Source organism: Diaphorina citri, unplaced genomic scaffold (assembly GCF_000475195.1).
Source record: "Diaphorina citri unplaced genomic scaffold, Diaci psyllid genome assembly version 1.1 scaffold46, whole genome shotgun sequence".
NCBI lineage: Eukaryota > Metazoa > Arthropoda > Insecta > Hemiptera > Psyllidae > Diaphorina > Diaphorina citri.
Window position 1 is genome coordinate 52,024 of NW_007377483.1, and position 23,731 is coordinate 75,754.

The window sequence follows — 23,731 nt, forward strand, 5'->3', positions numbered from 1 at the left end:
CCTAGTACCTACGAAACCATTTGCTCCTTCTATTACCGGTATTAATTTATCATCTAGAAATGGTTTTTAATGAAATAAAAAATTGGGTAAATGACACATCCACTAATATACCTCAGTTTGTAAGACAAACATGTCAACAATATTCTAAAATTATTGAAAAAGGTAAATGTATCAATAGGTCTGAAAATTGTTAAGTAATAATTCAATTAAAACAAATTATTAATCTAATGGCGAGAAAATTTACCCCACAATCCAAGACGTTTACTTCCTCCAGACTTTGTATAATGCGGAATCTTGTATTGATTCAGATGAGCATATATAGATCAGATCAGCGCCACACATGCTAACAAGTAACAAGATCTACAGTGTGGTTCTAAATACGAGTCTCCTTGAAAAGCCTGACTCCAATTTCTTCCTCAAGCCAAATACCCACCTAGTACCTACGAAACCATTTGCTCCTTCTATTACAGGTATTAATTTATCATCTAGAAATGGTTTTTAATCAAATAAAAAATTGGGTAAATGACAGGTCCACTAATATACCTCAGTTTGTAAGACAAACATGTCAACATGTCAACAATATTCTAAAATTATTGAAAAAGGTAAATGTATCAATAGGTCTGAAAATTGTTAAGTAATAATTCAATTAAAACAAAAATACCTACCTAGTACTTACGAAACCATTTGCTCCTTCTATTACAGGTATTAATTTATCATCTAGAAATGGTTTTTAATCAAATAAAAAAATCGGGTGAATAACACATCCACTAATATACCTCAGTTTGTAAGACAAACATGTCAACATGTCGAAATATTCTAAAATTATTGAAAAAGGTAAATGTATCAATAGGTCTGAAAATTGTTAAGTAATAATTCAATTAAAACAATAAATTAACTTGAGTTCTATGCAATTAGGACTCAGTGCTTCTCAAAGTTGTCGTAACCGCGGCACACTTCTCAAGACTTCAATCTTTCTGCGGCACACCTAATGCGACCTCGCGGCACAAGAGAGTGCCGCGGCACACAGTTTGAGAAGAACCGAATTACGAGTAGGTAGGTAGGTACTCGTATTAAGGTTATAGCAAGGAAAGGGATAAGAGACACTTTTGGTCGCATTGGTAAATATGAACAGGGTATAATCATGTACCCATTGAGGCGTGCTGCGGTAAAACATGCCGTGATCACTACGGGTACCCACAGAACGAGGAATGATGGAGCACAAAGATGAAGCCGTAAAAATTTTAAAAAATAAACTATTTTGTTTTTGAGGCAAATTCAATGGGTTTCAATGATCAGCTTGAATCACATAGAGTAAAGAAAACACAAATCATATCTACTGTATGTACATGTTTATTACTTGACAGCTACAACAATGATAGTCTTATTTACACCAGATACTCGGGTGAATGACACATCCACTAATATACCTCAGTTTGTAAGACAAACGTGTCAACATGTCGAAATATTCTAAAATTATTGAAAAAGGTAAATGTATCAATAGGTCTGAAAATTATTAAGTAATAATTCAATTAAAACAATAAATTAACTTGAGTTCTATGCAATTAGGACTCAGTGCTTCTCAAAGTTGTCGTAACCGCGGCACACTTCAATCTTTCTGCGGCACACCTAATGCGACCTCGCGGCACAATAGAGTGCCGCGGCACACAGTTTGAGAAGAACCGAATTGCGAGTAGGTGCTCGTATTAAGGTTATAGCAAGGAAAGGGATAAGAGACAAATTTGGTCGCATTGGTAAATATGAACAGGGTATAATCGTGTACCCATTGAGGCGTGCTGCGGTAAAACATGCCGTGATCACTACGGGTGCCCACAGAACGAGGAATTTAAGATGGAGCACAAAGATGAAGCCGTAAAAAATTTCAAAAATAAATTATTTTATTTTGAGGCAAATTCAATGGGTTTCAATGATCAGCTTGGAATAAGAGACACTTTTGGTCGCATTGGTAAATATGAACAGGGTATAATCGTGTACCCATTGAGGCGTGCTGCGGTAAAACATGCCGTGATCACTACGGGTACCCACAGAACGAGGAATTCAAGATAGAGCACAAAGATGAAGCCGTAAAAAATTTCAAAAATAAATTATTTTATTTTGAGGCAAATTCAATGGGTTTCAATGATCAGCTTGGAAATCTTTCTAGAAAATTCAACCTCGTTCTGCGTGCGCTTCTTCCTGGATTTTCGCCTGAATTGTTTCCGGATGTTCCGCCTGAATATGCTTCATCTTTGGAGCAACCTCCGTGGCCGAGTGGGTATCACACTAGGCTTGCACGCAGAAGGTCCGGGTTCAATTCCCGGCGGGGCCGAGGTTTTTTCGGCTCTGTGAGAGCAACCTCCGTGGCCGAGTGGGTATCACACTAGGCTTGCACGCAGGAGGTCCGGGTTCAATTCCCGGCGGTGCCGAGGTTTTTTCGGCTCTGTGCTTGGAGTTTGGGGTGCACTCAGTCTCGTGAGGACAATCGAGTAGCTACTTTAATCGTGTAGCGACCAGTGGCGGTATTACAAGTCGAAGAGACGAGCGATAATAAAATAATATGATGATTGAGTAAATGAAAGACTTGTAATACTGTGATACCCACAAAGTTGTGAAAAAGCTCTCTGCTTTATCACAAAAATTCATGACTTGATTGATTGATTTGCTTCATCTTTGGAGCCGGGAACTCAGCTGTACGTGATTTCCCAAATGGTCACCCATCCAGGTACGCAACGTTGCTTTACGGCTTTACGCGATTGCCCGGTGGTTACCCACTCGCATACCAACCACACACAACGTTTCTTAACTTCGGATATTGATAATTAGCATTTAGTACAATGATAGGTACATTTAACCTGCTTTTAAAGGCGTAATGCACACTGGAGAAACGAGTTTTTTTTTAAGAGGTTTGACAGAGGGCTATGGTCTTATCGTCCCGAAATCGAAGAGAGAAGGAAGACAGGATAGGAGAAAGCCAGCCGTTCCAAGAACGAACATTATCCCATCAGGATAAAATCCGCCCCGGGCGGGAATCGAACCCGCGGCCTAAAGAACGAACATTATCCCACCCGGATAAAATCCGCCCCGGGCGGGAATCGAACCCGCGGCCTAGCGCTAAATAAATTGAAAGAAGCAAGTGAGTTGAGAACACTTACCTCTTTAGTACACATCATCACTTATAGTAAAGAAAACACAAATCATATCTACTGTATGTACATGTTTATTACTTGACAGCTACAACAATGATCACTTACCTCATACTCAGTCTTGTTCCTGAACTCATCCGATACCATGAGGATAGTCAGGAACTTCTCACTGTTCGCCGGCTGGGCATAATGCTCACTCGTATCTATCACTTCAATGTGGTGTAGCTTGAAGTTCTTCTCAAGGACCTGCCTGTATTTCTTCATCATGGGACCCTCGTATTCGGACTCCGCGGATGGGGGGGTCGTTGGCCCGCCTAGCTGATCTTCCGGTGGCTGGTAAGTTTCCTTCTCTTCCTCCATGGTCAAACACTGCAAGTTTTCCAATGGTAACAATCAGTCGAAACATAGAACTACATATATTTGCCAGCCCAGCTACTCAACCTAGTTAGCTTGGTTGGTAGAACGCCACGGGTTCGATTCCCGCCCGGGGCGGATTTCATCCTCAATGGATAATGTTCGTTCTTAGAACGGCTGGTTTTTTCCTATTCTGCCTTTTTTCTATCTTCGATTTCGGAACGATAAGACCTTAGCAGTTAGAGGTCTCTCTGTCAAACCTCTTGAAAAAAAAAAGAAACTGTATTCGTAACTTATTCTCTTAATTTGTGTACACACAAAGTTGAAGGCCGTCGACGAAGGAAATCTATGTTGTGGAGACAGTGTGGACCGACGCTACAGCCTTTGACTATGTGTGGACTCAGCTTTAGTTCTTAGAAGAAAGTAACTGATAAATTAAATATGGTGTAAATGACACATCCTCTGAATTAAACATCACAAATACTATATCTGATGAATTAAATATAGTGCAAATGACACATCCTCTGAATTAAACATCACAAATACTATATCCCCTAAATTAAACATGGAGCAAATGACACATCCTCTAATGATCTAATCTCTCACCATCATGTTGGTGGAGATGCCAAAATTACAGAGTGTACTTCAACTTGTATCTTGTATGCGATTTTCAGGATTTCACGAAACTTTGTTGACAATAGGGCACTCGTAGTACTAACTTACGAATGAAATCTTATCCTAACTCACCATCATGTTGGTGGAGATGCCAAAATTACAGAGTGTACTTCAATTTCTATCTTGTATGCGATTTTCAGGATTTCACGAAACTTTGTTGACAATAGGGCACTCGTAGTACTAACTTACGAATGAAATCTTATCCTAAATGGTGAATAGAAGTGGGTAAATTTAACCAATCTCCAATGGGTGTAAAATTATTCATAATACCACGTTTTGCCTTACACAGGTGGTCATACACAAAAAGCCCAATCCGAGGCTTAGGTGTAGGGGCAAACAGCCCTAAAGGACGAGATAAGATTGTACGAACCTTTGGATAGGCAGTGTATGACAAAAGATATCTATATGTGCATACATTTTCATCTTTGTGCATAACTAAGTACTTACGTTGAAAGAAACTCTGTGGAATCCAGACTCGAACAATTTCTCGGCAATTATAAATTGACAATACTTCTTTCGCTGAAAAATAATAATAATAATAAAGATAAACAACTTAGAGGGCTGTAAACTCAGAGAAAAGGAGGCATACCTGTGTAAATAATATGTATGTGTCCCGAATAAACATTAGTTTACCTATTGTTATTCGTTAAAAGAAAAATTGAAAAAATCAAGGAAATAGTGACGGGGAAATTGGTACATCCACCAATTTATACACCTCATATTGGTGAAGATGACAAAACAACGGCTTAATAAATTAATAATTAGTAGTTTGAATAAATTTGAATCCAAGTATAATTATGTATGTATGCTAATGTTCTAATGTATAACTATGTATTGTTGAAAATAAAGTAGGTTTTGGTAGAAACAGTTGAATTAAAGGCAGCCCTAATATAATCTACAGACCCATATTTGCCAGCCCAGCTACTCAGCCTAGTTAGCTTGGTTGGTAGAACGTCTGTCTTGTAAGCGCTAGGCCACGGGTTCGATTCCCGCCCGGGGCGGATTTTATCCTCAATTGATAATGTTCGTTCTTAGAACGGCTGGCTTTTTCCTATTCTGTCTTTTTTCTATCTTCGATTTCGGAACGATAAGACCTTAGCAGTTAGAGTTCTCTCTGTCAAACCTCTTGAAAAAAAAAAGAAACTGTATTCGTAACTTATTCCCTTAATTTGTGTACACACAAAGTTGACGGCCGTCGACGAAGGAAATCTATGTTGTGGTTCGTTCTTAGAACGGCTGGCTTTTTCCTATTCTGTCTTCTTTCTATCTTCGATTTCGGAACGATAAGACCTTAGCAGTTAGAGTTCTCTCTGTCAAACCTCTTGGAAAAAAAAAGAAACTGTATTCGTAACTTATTCCCTTAATTTGTGTACACACAAAGTTGACGGCCGTCGACGAAGGAAATCTATGTTGTGGAGACAGTGTGGACCGACGCTACGGCCTTTGACTATGTGTGGACTCAGCTTTAGTTCTTAGAAGAAAGTAACTGATGGGTATAATACATATAGTAGTATCAAGACCTGGTATAATAAATACCATAATGAGCTTGCTCAGTAGACGAGCTGAACGGTCACCATAGGGCCCACATATTCGTAAGGGCCCACAAAAATCTATCGCTGACTTTGACAGCAAATGGTACGTCACCGAAAAACCTATAAAAAGATCAATGTCTATTATGTCTCCTTTGTAACTCCTTGGCGGTGTGTCAGGGCGCATGCCTCATGAACTATAACTACTATGAACTTCCCTTTTATTCCACCAAAATGCTTTAATCTTACCTAATCTATATGGGTTCCAGGCGATACCGATGGACCTCCGTCGACTGTAATGTAGATTAGGGCTCGGAATGTCCGGATAATCCTAATAGGATAATGTCTATCCGTATAGATAGTAACAAATCCGGATAGTATTTATAGCCTGTAGATGCACCTTTTTACAGAGCGTCAATTGTGCTTTGATACTTAACTTTCTGTGGCCCTGGAAGACTGAATCGCGTGCACACTATGAACATCCCTTTTATTCCACCAAAATGCTTTAATCTTACCTAATCTGGGTATATGGGTTCCAGGCGATACCGATGGACCTCCGTCGACTGTAATGTAGACTAGGGCTCGGAATGTCCGGATAATCCTAATAGGTTGTGGTCTATCCGTATAGATAGTATCAAATCCGGATAGTATTTATAGCCTGTAGATGCACCTTTTTACAGAGCGTCAATTGTGCTTTGATACTTAACTTTCTGTGGCCCTGGACAAATCATATGTCAGATCTCGTGACGATACAGCTGTGTCCACACATAGTCGATCGATGTCGACCGTTGATCAATGTTAATCGACTATGTGTGGACACAGCTTTACAGACTGAGAAGATTCTACTTACAAAATATTCAGCGTATCTAGGTAGTATCAGCTGAGATAAATATTCTCAGAAATTTACTTTTCTACAAAGAAAAAAAAAAAAATATCTGGTGTGAACATCACACGACTTTCCTTATCCTATTGAATTATGCTTAGTTGGGTGTTGTTCTATTGTAACTTTTACAATATCTCAAACCATTTAGTCAGCACTGGTGTGAACATTACACGACTTTCCTTATCCTATTGAATTATGCTTAGTTGGGTGTTGTTCTATTGTAACTTTTACAATATCTCAAACCATTTAGTCAGCATATCTGGTGTGAACATCACACGACTTTCCTTATCCTATTGAATTATGCTTAGTTGAGTGTTGTTCTATTGTAACTTTTACAATATCTCAAACCATTTAGTCAGCACCTATCTTAACCAAACGTTTTGTTTTGCATCCTTGTCATATTTGTGGACTACATACCAAATTTCAAGTTTCTAGCTCATACCGTTCCCAAGATATTGAATTACACCGAAAACCGCTAAAAAGCGGCCGAAATGCCGCTAAGTGTTAAATCTATCTTGACCAAAAGTTTCGTGTCGCATCCTTGTCACATTTGACAGTTGCATACCAAATTTCAAGTCTCTGGCTCTTACCGTTCTTGAGATTTCTTATACCAAATTTCAAGTTTCTAGCTCATACCGTTCCCAAGATATTGAATTACACCGAAAACCGCCAAAAAGCGGCCGAAATGCCGCTAAGTGTTAAATCGATCTTAACCAAAAGTTTCGTGTCGCATCCTTGTCACATTTGACAGTTGCATACCAAATTTCAAGTCTCTGGCTCTTACCGTTCTTGAGATTTCTTGTTTACAGACAGACAGAAGGACAGACACACGGACCAATGTATGAAACTTTGTATTTAGGCTCTAGGGACTCAAAACATGTTTTGGCACTAAAAATTGACCCGATTACATTACTTTCCTTCCTAAAGGATAAGGAAAGTAAAAACACAATACACTTGCACGTCCCCTGTCTAAATAATAATCATCAAATCATTTTTTTCGCACCTAATGAGTATCTGACCATCGAAAAATTGACCCGATTACATTACTTTCCTTCCTATAGGATAAGGAAAGTAAAAACACAATACACTTGCACGTCCCCTGTCTAAATAATAATCATCAAATCATTTTTTTCGCACCTAATGAGTAAGACTTGTGCAGTACCAACAATAGTTATTGGTAAACTACGCCACCCTGATTGAGAGGAAATTTATTGAAAGGAATATAATATTGAGGTACAAATAAACAACATTCCGTCCAGTTTGGATTGACTACTTCTCGGTGAAATAGTCAAAAATTAGCCTGCTCAACAATGAATTTACTTACAAGAATAATATTCTCATTTTGCCTACTAATAAATATTGGGCTGATTTGTAACGCCCAAAAAACAGAAGTAGTTGAATCAACAACTCTAGACTTCCGGGATCAACCTCATTTATTTTTTGATGCCATTTATAACGACATCTATCCGAAACTGATAAAAGTTTTTGAGCCGGTTTACTTGAACATTACCGAAGATCATCACTATGATGCTTATTTAACACACATGGGTGTCCGCAAAGCACGTCGACCAAGATTTATTCGTTTGAAAATTGTGTCCCACAAATTTGATACTGTTCCTACCGAAGATGTAAGTATGATTTGTTTGCCTTGAATCCCAGATGAGAATGTTGCTCTCTTAGCCTAACTTAATTTAAGCATAGGTAAACAGCTATAAACTATCAAGAAGACCTTATGTAGGTATTAGATTGGTCTAGCCGTAGGAAAGCTCTCCGGCAAAATAGCGTGGATTTCCCAATGTGACCTCGTCTTATATAGGAACGAAAAATGCGTCCATTTTTCTCGTCCTCAAAGACATAAAATACAAATTTTCGAGATGAAATAAGAATAGAATCAGTAATTGATAAGATTGCAGCTCGATAAGAAGTACGACGAACGTTATAAAAGGATGTGACGTCCAAAATGCCCGCTTAGAAAAGCATATTTTCCACAAGAAATGTTAATAAGATGTTTTCTTCTGTGCAGCTTGCTCCTGTATGAAACGTGGGGACGCCTGAAGAATCCACATCCACCGGAATATGAATTCGAACACAAAATACATAACCTTCTGGACGAAGCCTTGGAGCCGACAGAGATCCACATCATCCCAGACTTGAGGTTCAACAAATACCTGGATACCATCAACTGCAGAGGCAGATTCCGACCTGAATCCTACCAGATTATTATCATCTCCAGGATTTTCACCAACCGGACTGTACTTGAGGTATGTCTGACCAGCCACCAGGGTAAGTTTTTCAGGCACTTTTCCAATCTCCAAATAACACACATTTCCCGCCATATTGAGCAGTCAATCAGTTTTTGCTCGTTGTCTATCAAACATCATGAAAACAAACCGAATGTTGTACATAAGTTAGGTACATATTTCACTTGTTGAGCTGAAAATCCAATCATTGGGGCAAGTGTTTCGTTGAATCTTCTTCTTATTTGATAAAGTTAGGCTAATTTTCAAGCTAATAGTTTTCTATATTTCATTATGTATTTGGGGCAAGTGTTTCGTTGAATCTTCTTCTTATTTGATAAAGTTAGGCTAATTTTCAAGCTAATAGTTTTCTATATTTCATTATGTAGGTATGGTTTTGTTCGCTGTTGCTTTTTGTCTCTCACTAATTTCAGTTGATAAGACTTTAACATCCTCTAGTTCAAGTGACTCTGACCTGTGCATTAAAACATCTGTTCCTAATTTCATTTCAATAAAAAAAAAAAAGAAAAAAAATGTGACAGAGTCTAGAGACAACATTGATGGCTGTTCTTATCAGATACTTTGAATTCAATTGATTTTTCCTTGTCCACTGACCTCTCCATTTCACTGCCACTCCCTCCTTAGACAAAGATATTTCATTGCTTAAAGCTCATCGGCTTCAGTAAGAGCTGATGTGCAACACCAGGCAACCAAAGTTTTGAGACTGTATTTATTATAACTATCACAATAATAACTATTTACATCATAGACTTGCAAAAGTGACCACCCTCCCCTGGACTAGCATGTATACCAACTTGACCAGCTCGACTTATGTCCCATTCTACTATTCCTGGATTGTGGCATACAATATCGCGGATATTGTCAGGTTCACCAACCCACCTCTTAACAACATAACCATTCATCCGAATTTCACAACCACCCAAGTGAATGGCGCTGATTATCATAGTCGACATTTCTGCACAGATCATCCTTACAAGACGTATAACTTCACCAAACCCAACAGCACAGCGTTCATGAACGCATTCGGTGAAATGAGATTCGTACGTGGTGTGTTGTGTAGGAAATTCAATGTACTGAAGTATGATAGTGATGTATTCCTCACTGATGACAAGTTAGAGAAGACACACATGGGACATGTGAACAACATTGTCGTCCCAAACATGTTCCGGGTTGCGATTGTTGCAGAGGAATTTAGAAATAAAACGTTTGAAGAGGTAAGGTCAGTTGAAACGAAACTTTCTTCAGAATTCTCTATATTGTACGGTAAGTTCTTAGTGTGACGTCTCTCAACAAACACTAACCATGATCTCCAAGTCCCGGATTTCAAGATAAATGGTGAAAATCTATGACCGAAAAGATTTTCAACAACTTCTTCCGCTGAGTGGTTTGTCTTTGATAAAATTTGACAAGTCTAAACCTGGAACCTAACTATTGATTTTGATAGTGATAAAAAGCGTAAGTCGATGAATGACAACTGAGGACAGGATACTGATGGGTGGCACCACGGCTGACAATTCCTTCGACAACATTCACGATACCATGATACCAATCTTGAAGAAATGGTTTGGAGACTCCTTACATTACATTTACATGAGACCTTCTCACTCGAGGGAGAAAGACTTGGATGATTGGGGTATACCGCAAGGATCTCAGTACAGACCCACTATGGTGAAGCTCTTCATAGTATCACCAAGATTTGCTAATAAAACTGTCGACGAAGTAAGTAGTTGTTTGAAGCTAGTGCCAAAGATATTTCGTTCCTAGCTGGTGTGTCTGTGGCTCCCTAATTCCTGAAATTAATTAGGTAAATTTCTTGGTTCATTTTTCTCTACACGTCGGATGACACCACTCTTACTAAGATAGGAGACATCTGAACTGGAGCAGGCAGTTTTGAGGACATCAACTGCCGAGGAACTCTCTTGAGGCAATTGTCTGACGGGAAGACATCAAGCTCCAAGTGATTAACCAACAAGATTGACAAGAGCCCTAAAATAGTACAATGACATCTTAGACTTCTTAGAGAAAAATAGAAGTTAACTCGACCGAGACAGACATGTTTTTTGATGTACATTCGCAACAGAACTACCTTGCTGTATGCAACAGGTCCTAATGGTTCTGACCTGATCCGAACCCAGGAACCCTAGAATACCAAGACCTTTGAGTTGTCAACACAGATTGACGAAGCTTTATAACAACTTGGCAACACCCCAACGTCATTTCCACATTTGAAAATGCACACCCCATGTAGACACAAAACGAACCATTCATCCAGAGGATATTTTGACATCCTTCACAATACGTACCTATCTGCTACAACTAGAACACAACTCGTCACTGGTCAATGGAGACACAAGAAGATACCAAAAGATCCATACAAAAAAAGCCCACTCTGAGGCTTAGGTGTAAGGGCAAACAGCCCTAAAAGTTGGGTTAAGCCTATGCAAATCTACCAAAAGGTCATAGATCCCCTCGGAGAGTCATCCCCGAAACACTTCTTCCACTTGAAGTTTTGGGACTTCAAGAACCTGTTCCATTCTTATGGGTATTATTATTCAGCGTATTACTACCCAAGTTATCAACAGAAAGAATTCATTGCTTAAAGCTCATCGGCTTCAGTAAGAGCTGATGTGCAACACCAGGCAACCAAAGTTTTGAGACTGTATTTATTATAACTATCACAATAATAACTATTTACATCATAGACTTGCAAAAGTCTAAGAGCCTAAGAATGTGTTGTCAGCTGTTTGTTTATTAATCCTTCTGTCCTAAGATCTGTCCCAAGGTAGATTTAGATACGCTATCATTCCGGGCCATAGGTGTTTGTTTATTTCAACAAAATTTTACTTGTTTGTCCTCGTTAAAACAATGAGGTGATGAAATTGATAAGCCGTGTAAGAGCCTAAGAATGTATTGTCAGCTGTTTGTTTATCAATCCTTCTGTCCTAAGATCTGTCCCAAGGTAGATTTAGATACGCTATCGTTCCGGGCCATAGGTGTTTGTTTATTTCAACAAAATTTTACTTGTTTGTCCTCGTTAAAACAATGAGGTGATGAAATTGATAAGCCGTAGTACCAACCTCCGGTAAAAGGTCTCCAAGAAGATGTCAATCTATTCCAAGATGTCGCTTTCGTTGGTAGTTTCTTGTCTCGCATTTCTGCTGTCTGTAAATATTTTGGCGTTGGAGACTACAACTGGGGAAGCGTCTTACGAGTCCATGATCAGGGATTTCGTGCCGATTTTGAAGAAAGAGTTCAATCCCACGTATATCAACTTCAGGCCCCTTATTTTGCCCGAGGAACAATATATTTACGACGAATGGGGAACCACGTGTGATGAGAAGAATCGAGCAACCATTTGTCGGCTCATTATCGTATCAGAGGCCTTCCGAAATTTCTCAAAAGACGATGTAAGTAACTATTTGTTTCCTCCGTATGTGATTGAGTTGTTTTCAAAGCAGAAAAGGGAGAAGAATTTTATTGTCTCTTTACTTTTATGTTCAGGGTGATTACATCGAAAAGCTCCTTCGGGATAACCTTTCCAGATTTGTGAAAAAGATTCTTCAAAAGATCTCGGTCTGTTGTACTAAGTACAAGTCCTGTCTTTTTAGCCCGTCCTTCCTTTATTATTACGATAGTAATTAAAAAAAAGGTATAGTGGACGGGCTATTGTATTCGCTTCGGTGTCGTCTGTCTGTGTGTGTGTCTGTCTGTCCCCATAGAAGGGGCTCTGGTCTTGATTTTAAATCATTACCTACATGAAAGTATGTAGATACATATATTATGTAGTAATAGGGAGCGCGAAGGGCGAAACTATGCTCAACACCGCGAAGCCCCGGGAGGGCGCAGCGCGACCCTATGCTCAACCCCGCGAAGCCCCAGGAGCGCGCAGCGCGACCGTATACGCAACCTCCCGAGCACGCAGTGCGAGTAATAATAATAAACTGAATATTAATGTAACTGATGAATTAAATATGGTGCAAATGACACATCCTCTAAATTAAACATGGAGCAAATGACACATCCTCTAAATTAAACATGGATGAATGACTTATAGATTATGACTTAGTCTCCAACATGTGGTGGTCAGTTCTGTTCCTCTTCTTTTATAAATCAATACCTGATTCCAACGCTGGTGACATAGATTACTACAAACTTTTGTTTGAAATGTCGACCATTCCTACGTTTGGAACGGTTGGTCCAAATCAAACGATGACACCTCTGTTTTCAAATTGGGATCCGTCTTTTGTCCATGTTGCTTACAAAGTAATAAAGGAGAAACTGAAACCGAAATATCTGCATGTAGCAGAGCACAGGGAATACTTTCGTTGGGCTTCTTACTTTCAGTATCCTCATACAGAGTTTCCTAATGCCCTCTTTATAGTTATCATTGGTGACTGTTTCCGGAATAAAGATATAACAAGTGTAAGTAATTTCAGTTAAGCGCTCAAACCTTGTCCATCATTTGGAATCTAAAACAATTCCACAGCAGGTATGTTATCGAAAGTATTATTTCTATAGTTTATGTTAAACTATTGGTTTGAACTTCGTAAAAACTCTAACACTGGGTCATTTAATTGATAAGAATCAAGAGAGTTAGACGAGTAAGCCATGTCTGCTGATCAGTGATGAGAATTGTGTTTGCTGTGAAGGTTCTGATAATCACCAGCATGATCGTAGATAGCAAAAAAATCCGACATTTGACAACACACAAAAAAGTGCCTCGAAATCGAACATCAACAACAATGACAAATATACCGGTAACTAAACCAACCTACGGAGGAATACATCCTTACGAGTTTGAATTCCCATTCCCAACGACTGAGAATTTGGTAAGAATCTATGAAACATTATATGATTACCCTCACGCCTGGAACTCCGAGGAATTCAGCGACATGATGAATCCACCAGCTAATATCAGTGCCTATGAAAATTTGAAATACCCCTTCACATTAGACGAAACCGTCACTTACTTCAATCACCTAGAGAGGAACTTCAAGGAGGAAGTTTTGTATGCCCTGAACAACTCGTTCTTGAAACCAATACATCTCAATATGTCAGAAGACATGAAGTACTGGAGAATAATAAACAAAGTCCCTGACAAATATTGGCCTAATAAAGAACATGTGTACAATCTACATATAGTCTCCGATAAGTTCAGGAACTGGCACCATTTAAAAGTAAGTAAAAGAGGGTATAATACGAAAGATATTTCGTTCCTAGCTGGTGTGTCTGTGGCTCCCTAATTCCTGAAATTAATTGGATAAATTGCTTGGTTCATTTTTTTCTACACGTGGTTCGTTTTAGTTTGTTTCTACGAGACTGATCTAAATTGTTTGGATTGTAAACGTGTGATTGAAATCAAGTTTAGTTCCTACAATGTATACGCTCTACACGTGGTTTGTTTCTACGAGACTGATCTAAATTGTTTGGATTGTAAACGTGTGATTGAAATCAAGTTTAGTTCCTACAATGTATACGCCTCGGTTTTTGTTAGCAACACTCGCGATTTTCTATGCACCAACAGTGATTGTAGTTTGTCGACCAGTAGCTTTGTCAGAATACATAGATGAGTATGGACGAACTCATTCTACACGTGGTTTGTTTTAGTTTGTTTCTACGAGACTGATCTAAATTGTTTAGATTGTAAACGTGTGATTGAAATCAAGTTTAGTTCCTACAATGTATACACCTCGGTTTTTGTTAGCAGCACTCGCGATTTTCTATGCACCAACAGTGATTGTAGTTTGTCGACCAGTAGCTTTGTCAGAATACATAGATGAGTATGGACGAACTCAAGTATAATAGTAGTATCAAGACCTGGTATAATAAATACCATAATGAGCTTGCTCAGTAGACGAGCTGAACGGTCACCATAGGGCCCACATATTCGACGAACTCACAGTGTGGATTTCAAGATGTACTATCGGCTATTTATCCCGATATTGGAACGAGCATTTTATCCCATGTACATAAATATGGATGAAGATCACAGTCATAATGAACTTCTAGATGAATATCAAGAACCCACAGGACCTGATAACAGACCCACGTTTGCCAGGTTGCATATTGTGGCCCGCAACTTCTGTGGCTTTGACGAGGCAGAGGTACGAGTATTAGGTTCATGAACAAGATTAACTTTGAAAGTGGTTACAATGTTTCAAAATAAGTTTCCTTTTTCCCATTATTTTGGTATAATCCATCTGCTGTCTTGCCATATATTTCATTTCTTTTGTTTTCGAAGTGGAAGAGTTTCTCATGTTGTTATCAGTTTCACATAAAATGGCTTCCTTGGTCCTCAATTGTGTTCGCACTTAACATTATGTGTGAGCTAGTGTACTTCGTGTGACATATGGTCATTGAAACAATTTTCGCATTCTTTCATTAATTTTCAAGTTTGTACTGATATGATGTTATGTTCAATGTTTTCACATATTTATCCAAGTTGATATTTCACCAAAACGTGATCTTTATACTTGAGAAACTCTTGTCGAGCCGGTTCTTTATACTTGCAAAATCAATGAAGTCCGTAACAATAACTTTACTTGTGTCATTTTTCGGATTTCACTCTTGTGGAATATACGACAATATTCTTTGGGAAGAAGTCAGATATATGCACAATTTGGACATGATGTTTCCAATCACAAAGTTGACCACTTTGTTCAAAGATCAATCCACTCTGCCTGATGGTGATTTAGTTCCTTATATTCCCACGTTGGAGGAGCTGCGGTATGTGTTGAAGAAACCCATCATGAGAAAACTGAAGGCAGTGAACTTCACTATTGAAATGAACTACGAGCAGATTCGTTTTGTCGAGAAGTACTACATGGATCACGTTGACTATTGGCCTTTGTGTGTGAAACTTCACATTGTCTCTCGTTTGTTTCAAAACAAAACCAAGGATGAGGTTTGTGCTTATTGTGTAGATAACGATTTAAAGGAGGCGTTTAAAGTTTACATTGGGCTAAAGCTAAAAATGTTATCTTATCGATTTAGGTTGGACCAAAAGAAAACTGAATATTTATTTATCTGAAGATTGTTTAGAGTTTTGTTCAATATAGGTTCAAGAAAGTCTCAGAACTTCTTCCAACCAAACCTACTGAGCTACATAATGAATACGTACATATTTCGAGTAATGAAAAACAATCTCTGACGTAAACTTTACGTTAGCGTTTCAAATATGGCTGTCGCCTGTATGCTATCTTATCGATTTATGTTGGACCAAAAGAAAACTGAATATTTATTTATCTGAAGATTGTTTAGAGTTTTGTTCAATATATGTAGGCTCAAGAAAATCTCGGAACTTCTTCCAACCAAACCTACTGAGCTACACAATGAATACGTACATATTTCGAGTAATGAAAAACAATCTCTGACGTAAACTTTACGTTAGCGTTTCAAATATGGCTGTCGCCTGTATAAGAGTAGCTCCACCATGTCATTATGCTTTTACTTTTACTTACTAAATTGTTTCAATTTATTTCAGAGACATGCCATGGTCCATGAAGCTCTACGGGATGAGATGTTGAAACGGGAAGCTGGATGTGCTATCGATATTACATTATCTTTTCTTTATTTACAGATTAAAACACAGATTCTGAATTGGAACATGGGGATCATATGCCAAATTAAACAAGCTGGGCCCGTCCCTCCGGGAATTTTTTAGCCCGTAGTTTACTCGATCGTGGTTAAAGAAAATTAGTACTTACATATGAACCTACCTATTTTGATTAATATTCAGTTTATTATTATTACTCGCACTGCGTGCTCGGGAGGTTGCGTATACGGTCGCGCTGCGCGCTCCTGGGGCTTCGCGGGGTTGAGCATAGGGTCGCGCTGCGCCCTCCCGGGGCTTCGCGGTGTTGAGCATAGTTTCGCCCTTCGCGCTCCCTATTACTACATAATATATGTATCTACATACTTTCATGTAATGATTTAAAATCAAGACCAGAGCCCGTTCTTCCTTTATTCCTTTTAATGTTTCCTAATAACTACCAATATAGCGAATACAATAGCCCATCCACTATACCTTTTTTTATTACTATCGTAATAATAAAGGAAGGACGGGCTAAAACTAAATTGTTTCAATTTATTTCAGAGACATGCCATGGTCCATGAAGCTCTACGGGATGAGATGTTGAAACGGGAAGCTGGATGTGCTATCGATATTCACGTAAGTAACGCCAGTGTGAGGGAAACGCTGAATATTTTGTAGATGACCACTTTGGTAGCCCGAGTCCGGGAATTGTTAATTATTTGCTAGATAAACTTATATACATTGTACATATTCTATTTAGACTGCGGAGACCGAATTGCGGGGGTAAAGGGACATTTCAGTGTTTGACTTCCTGTTGACAAAGGGGTATATTTGATGAGATGATGGATTATGTATGTACATTGTACATATTCTATTCAGACTGCGGAGACCGAATTGCGGGGGTAAAGGGACATTTCAGTGTTTGACTTCCTGTTGACAAAGGGGTATATTTGATGAGATGATGGGTACCTTATCACAACAATTACATTAGATTCATTTTCTGCCTGCTGAGGTAAAGGGAACCGTCAAACTCTCTTGTATTGGCGGGGCAGAGCGCTACCGTTCTCCTTAATTTTCAGTCCTAAAGTTCGATGTATACTCAAATCTGATCTTCTTTTCAGGCCGACACTCCTGAAGAGTGGAATGACTTCAGAGCCAACAACGATTTCGACGAGATATCTGGAAAACCCGACCTGAGATTGAGAGCCGCTAAAACAACGCCCGTCAGCGTCAAGGATGTAAAACTCAGGGACAAGATCTACAATTACATCGCCAAACACTTCAGCCCGACCGTCCTGCATGTGGTGGACAGCAAGAAAATGCACCCCATTGATAATGATAACCCGGCCTTTGATGTTCTCATTGTCAGCAACCATTTCAACAACTTGACCATTACCCAGGTAAGAATTCTTAATGAGTATTGAGTAGTATTTTTCGTTCTGAAACTGAGACGGAGCTCATTTCCCCACTTTTAAAGAAAATATGAGAATTAGTTCAACAACAAGGTGGCGTGGTAGCGCCGGTACTAAATCATTGGAAATCCAAATAATCCAAGAAGGCGCATTTCCAACCACGGGGCTGCAATGAGACTGTATGCGTTTTTTTCGTTCTGAAACTGAGACGAAGCTCATTTCCCCACTTTTAAAGAAAATATGAGAATTAGTTCAACCACAAGGTGACGTGGTAGCGCCGGTACTAAATCATTGGAAATCCAAATAATCCAAGAAGGCGCATTTCCAACCACGGGGCTGCAATGAGACTGTAAGAGTGTATGCCCTTTTTTGATGGTATAAATAGAAAAATACCACAAAAGTATCTTATCAAATTTTCTTTCGTTTCTGAATAATGTGTGCCCATTTCTAATCGTTTGTTTTATTTTGATTTGCAGAGGACGATGTTGATGCACGATTACCTCAGAGATTTCATCAACGAAGGAGTCCAATTCAGATTACATGTGAGTATTTTGTATCCCATTATTTACTCTAATTTTAGAATAAGTAGATAATTTTCAACTACAGTCGAACCTTTCTAAGTGGGACTCGTCTCAATGGGAAACCTGGATAAACGGGGATACATAATGGCCCCCTTCATTTATGATTTTGGGAAAGGTAATTGGGAAACACTTTATAATTTTATTGAGAAACATTTTGTAATTTCATTGGGAACCCTGGATAAGTACAATGGGACTTGAGTAGTATTTTTAGTTCTGAAACTGAGACGAAGCTCATTTCCCCACTTTTAAAGAAAATATGAGAATTAGTTCAACAACAAGGTGGCGTGGTAGCGCCGGTACTAAATCATTGGAAATCCAAATAATCCAAGAAGGCGCATTTCCAACCACGGGGCTGCAATGAGACTGTATGCCCTTTTTTGATGGTATAAATAGAAAATTACCACAAAAGTATCTTATCAAATTTTCTTTCGTTTCTGAATAATGTGTGCCCGTTTCTAATCGTTTGTTTTATTTTGATTTGCAGAGGACGATGTTGATGCACGATTACCTCAGAGATTTCATCAACGAAGGAGTCCAATTCAGATTACATGTGAGTATTTTGTATCACATTATTTACTCTAATTTTAGAATAAGTAGATAATTTTCAACTACAGTCGAACCTTTCTAAGTGGGACCCGTCTCAATGGGAAACCTGGATAAACGGGGATACATAATGGCCCTCTTCATTTATAATTTGGGAAAGGTAATTGGGAAACACTTTATAATTTTATTGAGAAACATTTTGTAATTTCATTGGGAACCCTGGATAAGTACAATGGGACGAACGGCTGGTTTTCTCCTATCCTGTCTTCCTCCTCTCTTCGATTTCGGGACGATAAGACCATAGCAGTTAAAGTTCCCTCTGTCAAACCTCTTAAAAAAAAAAAAAAATATCTGGCTTGGACGACTGGAAAGAATTATCGAATCTCTGAGTCCATTTTGAGCGACTTTGACCGAAATCTAAAGTCCTGAGAAAAGCGAACTCTTTTTGAGCTCTTTCGAGATTATGGCCCTAAATATCGGCCGAACCGTACATTTATGGAAACCCACCCCAGGCCAATTTTATTCTACTTAATTTATCACATTCCTCTGCAAATCTTTTTGTTTGGAAATACGCCGCCTGGGGGCCCGCTCAGAGTCAATAGTGGATTGAAAGCATGCTCCAAATTGTAGGCTAAGCTCTTATCGTCCAGAAATCAAAGAGAGAAGGAAGACAGGATAGAAGAAAGCTAGCCGTTCCGAGAACGGACATTATCCGTTCAGGATAAAATCCGCCCCGGGCGGGAATCGAACCCGCGGCCTAGCGCTTACAAGGCAGACACGCTACCAACCAAGAACAGGATAGAAGAAAGCTAGCCGTTCCGAGAACGGACATTATCCATTCAGGATAAAATCCGCCCCGGGCGGCAATCGAACCCGCGGCCTAGCGCTTACAAGGCAGACACGCTACCAACCAAGATGACTAGGCTGGCCAATATTATTACTATTGTAACTTTTAAAACCCTAATATTATTCGGATATTACCCTAATATTATTCATATATCGTTCTGTATAATTAGGCTGGCCAATATTATTACTATTGTAACTTTTAAAACCCTAATATTATTCGGATATTACCCTAATATTATTCATATATCGTTCTGTTTCCAGTTGGACCCACCCAATGAATATGACCCGAAGAACGTAGACCTCTATCTTGCTGACTACACGCTGGAGCCAACTGAGCGAGACCGTTCCATTTAGCAATTACAGAGATTCTTCATTGAGAGGGACTTGAAATATGGATTCACCGAGCGGATTAAAGATCAGGACCGATGGGAAATGTGGAATTGGAAACGATACACAACCACGACGATCCGGACATATCCTCGCTAGACAATTTACATCCGGACATATCCCCGCTAGACAATTTCCATCCGGACATATCCCCGCTGTTCTTCATTGAGAGGGACTTGAAATACGGATTTACCGAACGGATTAAAGATCAGGACCGATGGGAAATGTGGAATTGGAAACGATACACAACCACGACGATTCGGACATATCCTCGCTAGACAATTTATATCCGGACATATCCCCGCTAGACAATCCCCATCCGGCCATATCCCCGCTAGACAATCCCCATCCGGACATATCCCCGCTAGACAATTTCCATCCGGACATATCCCCGCTAGACAATCCCCATCCGGACATATCCTCGCTAGACAATCCCCATCCGGACATATCCCCGCTAGACAATTTACATCCGGACATATCCCCGCTAGACAATTTCCATCCGGACATATCCCCGCTAGACAATTTACATCCGGCCATATATCCGCTAGACGATCCCCATCCGGACATATCCCCGCTAGACAATTTCCATCCGGACATATCCCCGCTAGACAATTTCCATCCGGACATATCCCCGCTAGAGCAGTGAGAATAAGAACAAACGAGTGGCCCATCGTTCTGTTGAATCTGGGATTCAAAGCTTCTGCTTAATAGTTAAGTTCGTGATAACATAAGGTACGCCGAGCAAGGCCAATAAATGGATTTACATTGGATACATACCAAATATGACTTCCTGCTGAACCTAATTTTCACATAGCTCTCTTATGAGGAAGCATTTGGTCTGTCCTTGATGGTTTGATATTTGATTCGTCTTCACTTTATTGTAGAGTTCATAGGACCGCCTGTCTTTATGACATTTCGGTGATAAGAAATTTAAATCTAATTAAAACACATCAAGTGAATTTGTTTACATACCAACCTCTCAATCTGTCAAAAATGGACTCGGGAAAAAGTTTTTTATACATTGGAATCTTTATGGTTCTCTCGGTGGATAGTGTTCTGGGCATGATTGGAAGTGAAATCAAGAAAGGCTACTGGCATGATTATGAAACACGTCCCTCTCAAGAAGAAACTTTTCAACTTCCCGATGAGAATATTACCAAATATGACTTCCTGCTGAACTCTACTGAGGACAGGATACTGATGGGTGGTACCACGGCTGACAATTCCTTCGACAACATTCACGATACCATGATACCAATCTTGAAGAAATGGTTTGGAGACTCCTTACATTACATTTTTACTTTTGTTAGATACACGTACATAGCAGATTGAAAAAAGTACTAATAGGTAAGTAAATGATACCAAGCAACAAGAAGAAGATTTTACTTCAATACATAGAACTGTGTCAAATTCTGGAGTATTTCGATTGGACAGGCGTTTTTTATTCAAGTACACGTTTTGTTCACTGTTATAGCAATGACGTCACGAGATGACTTTGGTTTTCATAAAATCAATTTCATGTCTTTATGCTCGGTCAACCTGAGTAAAAAAAAACGCCCATTTTGTCCGCAATAGGCTTTGCAATCGCAGTGAACAAAACGAGATGACTTTGATTTTCATAAAATCAATTTCATGTCTTTATGCTCGGTCAACCTGAGTAAAAAAAAACGCCCATTTTGTCCGCAATAGGCTTTGCAATCGCCAGAAGAAGTTTGGCCAGATCGGTTCAATGAAGACGGCTTTGAGGCGAATCGTCTGATTCCGGTACACAATGTTCGAGAGCATTTGAATGTCTACAAGGAGTATGTGCCCCCTCCCACGCATGTGGTCGAACTGAACCACTTAATGGCCAATAAATTGAGCATCATAGATGAAGCGAAGAGGAAGATACGTGAAGAAGACCTGAAACTGTTACGTGAATATGATAAGAAAAAGAAACAGACAGAGGTTGGATGACACCGCTCTTACTAAGATAGAAGACATCTGAACTGGAGCAGGCAGTTTTGAGGACATCAACTGCCGAGGAACTCTCTTGAGGCAATTGTCTGACGGGAAGACATCAAGCTCCAAGTGATTAACCAACAAGATTGACAAGAGCCCTAAAATAGTACAATGACATCTTAGACTTCTTAGAGAAAAATAGAAGTTATCTCGACCGAGACAGACAACTCGACCGAGACTGTATGCAACAGGTCCTAATGATTCTGACCTGATCCAAACCCAGCAACCCTAGAATACCAAGACCTTTGAGTTGTCAACACAGATTGACGAAGCTTTATAACAATTTGGCAACACCCCAACGTCATGTCCACATTTGAAAATACACACCCCATGTGGACACAAAACGAACCATTCATCCAGAGGATATTTTGACGTCCTTCACAATACGTACCTATCTGCTACAACTAGAACACAACTCGTCACTGGTCAATGGAGACACAAGAAGATACCAAAAGATCCATACACAAAAAGCCCACTCTGAGGCTTAGTTGTAAGGGCAAACAGCCCTAAAAGTTGGGTTAAGCCTATGCAAATCTACCAAAAGGTCATAGATCCCCTCGGAGAATCATCTCCGAAACACTTCTTCCTCTTGAAGTTTTGGGACTTCAAGAACCTGTTCCATTCTTATGGGTATTATTATTCAGCGTATTACTACCCAAGTTATCAACAGAAAGAAGGTTGCCCATATCCAATGTTTCCTGAGAGAACAGAAAAACAAACATTCAACACCATTCGTTCTCAACTTCTCATTCAAAGCAGCAATCACTGGTCACCAAATGGAAGATGGCCTTTTACTAAACATCATTTGCTGCTGAATGAATAGGAGAAAAAAAAAAACAGATACTTTTTTTAAAAACTTAGTTCGTTTTATTTTTTAATGTCCCGGCCCACTATCAGCTTATAGCAGTGGCAAGTACCTAAACTAGGAAAGGTTTTGGTGTAGTGGTCACTGCGCTCGCCTTGCACGCGGGAGACCCGGGTTCGATTCCCGGCGGGGTCAAAAATTTTGTATTATGCGAATGATTGATTCCGTGACTGGCTGACTATTCAAATTGGTAATGGGTCTCAAAATGGTTCGATTTTACTACGGAATTAATAAAAACTTGCTTAGTGTCTGAGACCACGAAAAAAATCGAACTAGCAGTTTGTTCTGATTATTGTTTAGAATTGATTTGTTTATATACTCGTAAATTAAATATTTTGGTCTTTTTATTTTCTTTGTAGGCTATTTTCCAGCTAACCTAACATCTGCTTTACGAAAGAAGAATGGGACAAACTAAATAATGATTAGGTACCTGTTAGGAATCCTCAAGCTGGATTCTTTCAAGCTTTCATGATTCAAGATTGCTTAGGCCGGCCACTCACTATCAGGTAGAACTGACACGTACGCCTGATCAGGTTGTCCTGTCAGGTCTACCTGACAGTGTGTGTACTCATCAGGTATCAGGTAGACCGGACAGGAGGACCTGTTCAGCCGTACCTGTCTGGTCTACCTGATAGTATGTGTGTTCATCAGGTATAAGGTAGACCTAATCATGCTCGCCTGTCAGGTCTTACTGATAGTGGCTGGCCTTCAACGTCAGAACAC

At 39.4% G+C, this 23,731-nt stretch overlaps 1 protein-coding gene across 8 annotated transcripts; it reads left to right on the top strand.

The window, feature by feature from the left end:
* Nucleotides 1-7,819: 7,819 nt before the first annotated feature.
* On the top strand, nucleotides 7,820-23,339 carry LOC103514828. 8 transcript variants are annotated; one of them, XM_026827646.1, is made up of 5 exons: nucleotides 7,820-8,209; nucleotides 16,935-17,009; nucleotides 17,495-17,773; nucleotides 18,262-18,327; nucleotides 21,832-23,339. In XM_026827646.1, exons 1-5 carry the CDS (start codon nucleotides 7,892-7,894, stop codon nucleotides 22,096-22,098), a joined length of 1,005 nt encoding a protein of 334 aa, XP_026683447.1. In that variant the 5' UTR covers nucleotides 7,820-7,891; the 3' UTR covers nucleotides 22,099-23,339. The 8 variants fall into 8 exon arrangements, with proteins under 8 accessions (XP_026683447.1, XP_026683457.1, XP_026683458.1 ...); XM_026827656.1 differs by lacking the exon at nucleotides 7,820-8,209 and adding an exon at nucleotides 8,389-8,842; XM_026827657.1 differs by lacking the exon at nucleotides 7,820-8,209 and adding an exon at nucleotides 10,317-10,558.
* Nucleotides 23,340-23,731: the final 392 nt, after the last annotated feature.